This window comes from Alligator sinensis, unplaced genomic scaffold (genome assembly GCF_000455745.1).
Source record: "Alligator sinensis unplaced genomic scaffold, ASM45574v1 scaffold611_2, whole genome shotgun sequence".
In the NCBI taxonomy this organism is placed as follows: domain Eukaryota; kingdom Metazoa; phylum Chordata; order Crocodylia; family Alligatoridae; genus Alligator; species Alligator sinensis.
The window spans coordinates 3,839,631-3,848,391 of record NW_005841869.1 but is presented as its reverse complement, the minus strand read 5'-3'; the positions used below and the strand labels follow the sequence as shown (position 1 = coordinate 3,848,391).

Below are 8,761 nucleotides of genomic sequence, written 5' to 3'. Positions count from 1 at the left end.
GCCCCCCCCCCCGCCTCTGTGTCCTGAAGATGTGAATTCTGTACCTGGCCCAAGCGCGATGTGGGCCCAGCACCGGGCTCCTGAAGCCTGAACCCGCACCCTGTAACCAGGACAAGCAGTCGCTGGGGGCCAAGCACCCCCTGGCTTTCCGGCCCTCCCCACTTCCACAACCACTGGCTGGAAGTTGTCTCCAGCGGAAGCCGCCTAGAAGCACATTTTTCATGAAAACAAACTATCTCTTCACATAAAAAAAAACAATGAACATCTTTCTCCTCCTGATCACTGAAGGCCAATTAATTAATTGGGCTTAATTGTATATTACATTTCAAACAATCCTGTTGCACTTATTTATCATGTTAATTACAACGTTAAATAAAAAGACAATAAATTATTACTTAAATCGTCAAGATGCATAACTGCGGGATTTGGGCTGGGGCCGACCTGCTCCGCTTCCCCGCTCGGGAAAATCCCCGGGACAGGGCAGTGCTCTGCGGAGAGGCAGCTCCCACCCGCACGTCCGTCCGGAAATGAGCAAACTGAACATTTATGGACCACAAACCACGGGGAATATTCCAGTGCGTCTCTGCGTGTTTGTTTGCAGCACGTGCTTTATGGTCTGCACCTAATTAAATGTAACGGAATATGAAATTTTGCAATGACACGAGGAGTATTTATGGCACGTGCTGCCTGGTTAGTCATTTGCCTCTTTTTATCTCTGCAAACTTTTTGTTTCTATCTGCCTCTGTTCCACTCTTTGCATCCTGTTGGAAGTGAGGGATCAGTGCCTATAAATCCAGGACTTGTAATGTGTTGGCAAAAATAAATAAAAACAGATTCAATGTGAATGCAGAGGAGCTGAAAGGCAGCTCCTGCATGCTGTTTAGAAAGAATTTTAAATATACCCTCTTGTCAAGCACATTTTTCTTTTGTTTGCAGCAATGAAAAATTTTATTGCTATAATCCACTGACATGCATTCAGCAATGACTATGCCCTTTCTCTAGTCTGCGTGATAGACTGATAGTTGCTCGTGACACCCTGAAAGAGGCTCATCTGCAAAAGTATAAAACATCAGCTTTGCAGCCATAGGAAGTAGAGAACAGATGAGACAGTTTATCTCCCCCAAACACGTGCGGATTGGATAGTTCTAAATTACAGCCGGCAATGTTCTCTGTTAAGGACATTTTTTTCCAAAATTACCTTCCCCGCACTCTTAAAAATGAAATTGTGTTAGGTGTTCATCTTAATAAATAGTTTGTCTTCATGTGTTTCTTGAAAAACTTGCTGTCCATATTATTTTACGGACTGATTTCAAAACCAAATCCATTTATCTCCCACCTGCAGCTATCCGGTGCTGGAAGTCAGTCCCACTTCCTTTGCAGCTCAGTAAAGCACCGTGGCAGCAGGCTTGTCGGGGAGCCACACGATTTGGGGTCCCGAGGGCCTTGCTGAAAGTTGGAAGTCTTCCCCCTTGCACCCTGCCCCAGCCTCCGCCAGCCCCTGGCCTGGCGAGGAAGACTGACGTGGGATCAGGATCAGGAGCTGCAATGAATCCCCGCGCCGCTCTGAGCAGCAGGACTGATGGAAACCCTCCCACGGTTTGAGCCAAAACTCTTGGGGGGGTTGGAAAGTTGTCAGTTCCCATGTTCTTAATTACCGTTTGTCCCCGCTGCCCTCCCTCCCCGGGCCCAGCTGGCGCAGAAACGAGACGTGCGGGAAGGCCAGGAGCGGTGCTGGCCGGATGGTGCCCCGTCGAGGCCAGACACAGAAGGTGCTCAGGAACGGTGCAGAACGCTCTGCGCAGGCCCCCGCGGCCAATTGCCGGGATGGCACTGCTCCTTCCACGGGCGAGCTGCCCCTGCCAGGTTGCTAAACAGACTGCCTGGTGTAGCCTTGGCTTCTGAGCTGCATCCTCCTGGCTTTGGCTGCCCTCCGCCAGAGCTGCGTCCCACGCTACTTCACGAGGCCTGCTCCTAGCAGGCAGTAAGCAGTCCTGCGGGACGGCTGCAGAGCGTCTCTGCTCAGCGCAAGCAGACGCTGCCTCGCAGGCTCTCAGCCCGGCATATCCTGGCCGTGCCCGGTGCAAGGAAGTGCCCTCTGCACAGAGCAGTGCTGTCCCCTCGCAGAAATGCACCCACATCAGGGCTCGTTTGGAGCAGGTAAGGCCAGGCCTGGCCCCACATCTGCATGTTCATTAACCCTATGGAAGCTGCCTAGGCTTTTGCTACTGAACCAAGCACTGCCAGTGCCTTCAGGGACAGTCTATTCCACGCCGCTCACCGTCGGAAATGGCTGCTCCCCGGGGTTGAATTCTCCCTGTCTTGCTTTATTCTCTGCAGACTGATCTTACCTTTCTTCGCTGAACTGGCTTTTCTACACATAAATTAAGCCCTCCCCCAGCAGAAACTCCCTGAACTCGGTCACCTTACCTCTCATCCCCTGCAACACAACAGAGCGCAGGCAGCTTATCCTGACCGTGCCCCTAGCACGGGCTCTCCTGCCCGGCTGGCAGCCTCCAGCATGAATCCCACTTAAAAAGCCCCTGCCACATTACAGCCTGGTAGGCTGAGCTGCAACAGGGGCTCCTGCACACCTCGGCCCACGCAAAGGCTTTGATCTCTTGCATTTGTTATTCATACCTTCACGAAGGAGAGGCCCTGGTGCACTTGGCCCACGAACACACCTCCAGCTAGAAAGGCTGCCAGAGGCACGGGGCCATCAGCAGATGCACCAGTTACTGTCAGGTGAAAGCGGGTAGGGACTCACGGCTGTGGGCACACTCCTACCCTGCAGGTGGTGAAAGGCAGCCCACCGTCGCTTACTGTGCCGGCTGCTCTCAGAGCGAAGTACCACTAGTAGTACCATCATCATCATTATTATTATTATGATGCTGTGCAAGATTTTTCAGCCCCTGCTCCAGCTGTCTAGAGAACAACCCTCACCCTTTGCACTAACCTAGCCAGCTCTCATAGATAACCAGGGTCGCAATCTTGTCCCTACTAAAGTCAATGGCAAAGCTGCCATGGACCTCGAGGGGCTTGCGTCTTAGTGCACTTGGGCTGTGAGGTCGGAAAATTGCACCTCTTGGTCTGCTCAAATGGAGGGGGGAGCACAGAGGATGCCGCAGGGCTCTTCGTACAGCCACGCAGGCATCTGTGCAGACTGCTGCGGAGCCGCGCTTGTCCCCTTGGTGTTGTGAAAGCTTTCTGAACTCAGGGCTGGAAAGGCAGCACTCATCAGTGTGCCCAAGAGAGAATAGAGCACCAAGACCACTGGTTCGCAGCCTTTGTGGATTTGAGGCCCCTCTCCCTGCACTCAAGTCACCCCTCCTGGGACTCACAGGTTCATAGATTGTGGGGCCGGAAGGGACCTTGGAAGATCACGGGGTCCACCCTGCACCAAGCAGAAAAGACAGCTGGGGCCAGATGACCCCAGCAAGGTGACTTGAACCCCCTCCAGAACTTCCGGGAACTGAATAGCACCCGAGTTCAAACATGAATGCATGTGTTACAGTGCTCATCTCCTTCCGCAGGGGCTGGGCAGGAGGGGTGGGGGACCGTCCAGGCAGGGACAAGCTTGAGCCTGGCTTACCAGCTTAGCTTATCTCCTCACCCCTAACAGCACCCTTCAAAGGATGTGGCAACATCCATCCTGGTTGAGAATCACTGGCCAAGACACTCGCTGCTTCCCTGCCCAACAGGCTTTGCAGGGTACGAAGCACCTCTGGATGCCCAGATACCTGGACTGGACGCAGCTCAGGAAACTACTGGATTGAGGGAACAGTGGGACTTTGCAGTGGATTTCCAGGACCTTACTGACGAGGTGGTTTTGGAGGATCTTGGGTTTCTTTCGGCGCATCCAAAGTCAACAAAGAGTCACCACGCGCGAGGCCGTCGGGTGGGGTTCTTTTCTGACAGCTTTCCCATTTGCAGTCTAACGTACCTGACTTCTGCCATTTCACTGGAGACCTATACACCCAACCTCAGATCAGACCCTAATTATAAAGGGAAGGGCTATATTGCTAAAAATGCCAATACCGGTGCCTACCATCATCCATAGTTAACACGTTAACCTCGGGCATCGTTTCTTTAAATATATAATTACTTGAAAGACTGATAAGGCAACCTGATTGGGAGTGCAAGCGTCAGCACCCCCCCACCAGCACAGCTTTGTCGGACTTGCTTTCCCACCCCCCATGTCACAGCCGCACCCACGACACATGTGGCCCCCGTGCCACAAGCATGTTCTGAGCTCCGCCAAATTCACAAGCCACAGAAAAGGCCAGATGTGACTTCTTTTCTAGAGACCCGGTGCAGGGAAGAGCACATTCACGCTCAGTGCAGAATCCGTTCAAGGGGCTGGCAGGTCACTGCTGGACCGCAGTCTGGGGCCATCAGGTTATAGCTCGTGCCCAAAAGAGGCCGACCCGGGAGAAGGCACCTGTCTGCAAAGCCTGAGCTGCACCTGCTCTCGCATGGCTCTGCTTTACTAATCCTTCTGGCCAGCCAAGCACCGGCTCTAAGGGACCCGTTTTGTTTAACGGGGCTTGCAGCAGTGGAACAATAGCTATCCCCGGGCTGTTGTATGCCAACCAAGTTAGAAGCTTGTAGGCTTCAACCAATCAAAGAAAAGCTGATCCATAAAAATAGATTATTTGTTTGTCGATAAACTGGCTTTTTACTAAATTAATGTTCGGTTTTGATGAATTTATAGCAGGCTAAATGGATCACCCACGGAAGAGTCCTATTGACAGATGCAGAGTGCATTTGCTACATAGCTGAAGAAATGGTCTCACACATTCGTTTTTATGTATTATTTATCATTTTAACTGCACCCCGCGGCACGCCAACCCCTTCAGGCCCGGCTGAGAGGCCTGCTCCCTTCGCCACAGAGCTCACAGTCCCGTTTCCCAGCCCCCTGGTCAACGTGCACGTCCATTAATGGATGAAGTCCCTGAGGAGATGCCTACAGCGTCTGGGATAGGGGCTGCTGGAGCTGTACGTTAGAGCCAGCCGACGCTGGTGGGGCAAGACCATTTTCACACTCTTGCTTCTTGTTCCATCAAAATCATGAGGCCCCTTTGCTCTGCCTATACAAATACATTTGCTTTCAAAGAGAGGGGCTGCTCCATGGAAGGGCGATCAGAACGTGGAGGGGAACCCACGCCTGTGGGGGACGCGTCTCTGGCACTGCCCAGCCCAGCCAGCCGTGCAGGGCGCTGGCACCTTTCCTCCTCAGCCCACGGAGGGCAGGGAGGGCACTTGCACACCTCTTACCTGTGATACTGTGATGCTGCATTTCTTTGCCAGCTCTTCTTTGGCTTCTTCACTGGGGTAGGGGTTACTGAGGTGGGAGTAAAAATACTCATTCAAGATTTCTGTGGCTTGTTTGCTGAAGTTACGTCGTTTCCGTCTGAAACGAAGAAAGAAACCCACTGCTGTCACAAACCTGAGCTGAGACCCATCCATGACTCGTGGGTGAACCACCCCCTCTGCTTTGGGATGCAGCAGCACAACCCTCCTGGCCCAGCTGGGAACAGCTCCTCCCTGGCACCTCTACACACACCAGCTTCTGCCACTCCCCTCCCTCCGTTTGCAGTGCCCGTGTCCTCTGGAGCAGGGTGCTGAGAAGCAGAGCACAGTGTCCCCACACGCACTGCCCTAGTCCCTGCTCCCGCCACGGAGAAGGAGCGAGTGCAACAGGGAGCGACCGTGGTAGATCTGATGGGCCTTTTCCACCTTGAGTAGCACCCACCATGCTCTCCCCCCGCGCTGAGGGGCTGCAGCCTAGAGAAGCCCCTGGGGCCCTGTACGGCTCCACAAGCCTCTCGCCCACCCTGACGCCATTTCCCCTGAAGAACACGCTTTAGAAAGCGCCGGTGGAACAAGAGCTTCCCATTCGGGTCCCCCTCAGGGCTGGCTGCAATCTAGAGGCGTGAGCCTCGGGCTGCTGTGCAGCCAAGCATCTCTCCCCACACTGTCCCCCCAAAGGACGGCTGCGCTGCTGCCAGCGCTGTGCCCTGCAGCAGGCGGGCGCTCCCTGGGGCTGTATTTAGCTCGTTATCCAGCTTCCGCTCATTTTGCCTCGTTTACCTTCCTCTTTTCCAAGGAGCCATGCTGTACATGCTGCCTTTGGCAGCATTGCCAGTGCCCCCTGCAGACATCTCCCCACCACCCCCCCGGTTTGCAATTACCCTAAGTGGCCACTGCCCATGACCTGCTGGTGAAGAGCCCACCCATAAGCCTGGCAATGTGGGGTGGGTGCAGGGGGCATCCCCTGGAGGCGGCTCTGTGTTTTGGGCTGAGGGGGTTGCTGTGGGGCACTGGCACCTGTACTAATGCAGCTCCCAGCAGAGCTCCCAGCACCCGTGGTCCGCGATGCTGTCAGCTCTGCTGCCCCTGCACCCTCGTGCAAGTCCCTGCTGTCCTCCTACTGCAGGGTCTCAACCCCTGAAGTACCCTGTGATCCTCCATGGGCAGAGAGGCCCCCCCGAGGGTGCTGGCAGCTATGGAGTGGGGTCATTAGAGCACAAGAGCCTGGGTGGTGGCAGAGGCTGCAGCCTAGCTGCTGGCCTCAGAGGTTGCGGGCCTGCCACAGACAGTGCTGTGCTCCTCCAGGCTCTCACAGATGCACGTGCTGGTCCTGGCTCGTTAGGCTGGGACAAGTTCAGCACCTGTTTCCGTCGGCCTCTCACCTGCTGAAGGCCCAGCACAGCTCAGCAAGGGAAAGGCCAGCAGAGCAAGGTCTTCTGCTGCCTGCCTGGCCCCAGGCAAAGCCAGCCAGCAGGGGCTCAGTGGCCAGCCTGGACTCGGCCCCGTGCCAACAGTGAGACAGCCGCTGGCAGTGTTTGCAGGGCACTTTTCTAAAGACACCCGCCTAGCGCTGCCTGGTCCCACTGCTGTATCAGCCATGGTGCCTGCAACGAAAGCCCCTTCAGAGAGGCAGTGTGAGCCATCCCTCCCTGGGCCAGCACATACATGGCCGTGCTTCAGAGCAGTCTCTGCCCGGGGGGAGGGGCCTCTTTGCCAGCCCAATAAAAAGCCGCGGCAGCCAAACACATCACTCCCATACCTGGCATCAAGGAACCGCGATCTTAAAATCATGACTGCTTCACAAGTGCTTTGTTTGAGCTGCATCTGGATGGAGCTGAACTTTCGATGAATGATGCCCACCATCCTCTCGATCTCCTTCGGAGAGATGGGGCGTGTCCGACTCTGTTCTCGGAGCAGGTTCATCACATGCGTGGTGAATTCGTTACAGGCCTGCGAAGGAAAGAGGGGGTTAGCAACGGCTTCATGCTGTCACACCACAACACGGCTGCAGCCCCCAGAAGCTTCCTGGTGCAAGGCAGATGCACTTTCCACTGCCTGGGGGGCTTGTCAGGGCAAAGAGCCGCAGGGAGCCTGAAGCTGGCTGGCAATGCTCGTGGGCCAGAATGGAGAGCCGTGTAGGAAGGGGTAACACTGTCAGGAGCCCATGACTGGTCAGACTTCCTAGTCTGGGAGACCACCGTGGGCTCCTCCCTGCCCAACCACACACGCTGTGCCCAGGCCACCTTGCATCGGTTGCTCCCCGCCCCCATGCTCTCTGGCCCATCTGGCAGAGGCCTGCAGCATGCACTCCAGGCTCTTACCCTTCTGACCCCTGGAACAATGTCACAGGTCCCTGCCTCTGACCTGCACCTCTGGGATAACTGTTTGATCCCCTACGCCTATGGCCTGCAGATGGGATTGGGAGCTGTGACTGCGCTCTTTCTCTATGACCAGAGATCAGGCTGCTAGTCTAAAGTGCCAGAGCAGAAAGATGCGCTCAGTCTCCTGCTAGCAAAGTGGTCATGGCGTGCCAGGCATGGCTGAGCTTGAGGTGGGCTAGGACGTGCTGCCATCTGATCGCTGCACCTCTGGAAATGCATCGCATCTCTCATGCACTGTGTGCAGCTGTGGCAGAGGATGGCATGAAACCTCCTGAAGCAATTCCCTGCCCAAGAGGGAATTTGGGAGGGTCCCTATGCTGTGCCTCCCTGGGTACCTTGGGCCCTGGCCTGCCCTTATAGCCGGGAGCCCTGATAAGTGAAGGAGCTGGCAGCTCCTCCACCCACTAAGCAGGGGCAGGACACCATGATCTAAGCCACGCGTGCTGCATCATCCGCAGACTTTGTCGGATCTGCGTCTCCCTGAGAGCAACCTGCCTGCCTGCAGCAGGGGCTGGGAGCTGTCACCCACTCTGCCGCTATCTGTCTCTCTAATCGCTCTCTAACACCCATCTGAGGTGAACTGAGTTCCCTCAAATGGATCCCGCAAACGACTGAGTCTCAGCTACCGAACACATTTCTTCCTAGAGGAGCACGCAGCCAGCGTTGTCCTCACCCGGCCTTAGCCAAACAAAAGACACAGCCCTGTGCTGGTTGGGCACCGCATGTTTTAGGCACGCAAGAGAGGCTGCTCTCCTGTTCCCATGAAAGTCCATCCCACAAGTGGCTAGGAGTCTCCAGCAGGCCAGTGTGCTGGTTGTCCAAGCCAGGCGGAGGTTAGAAAGCAAAGGTGACCAAAGCTCTCCCTAGGCTTGCCATGCATCTGATGCTCAGCAGCTGCTAAACCCAGCAGAGGGGACAGTGCCACGTCTTGCCCAGATCGGCCTGGTGAAGCATCACTGCAGTGCTAGCTTTGCTTTTCTGCTAAGGCCAGTGTTAGGGACACCTCCTCCTCATTTGTTCTGCACTGATTTTCAGTGGCCCGCCTGAATTTCATTAGCCCCATGCAAGGG

At 55.2% G+C, this 8,761-nt stretch overlaps 1 protein-coding gene across 1 annotated transcript in view; it reads right to left on the bottom strand.

Moving 5' to 3' along the window:
* PBX3 (PBX homeobox 3) overlaps positions 1-8,761 on the bottom strand; it is a 128,357-nt gene that overhangs the window by 11,900 nt on the left and 107,696 nt on the right. The window contains 2 exon segments of the mRNA XM_006016922.3: positions 5,275-5,410; positions 7,070-7,260. Of these exon segments, the coding sequence (XP_006016984.2) occupies positions 5,275-5,410; positions 7,070-7,260 (327 nt within the window).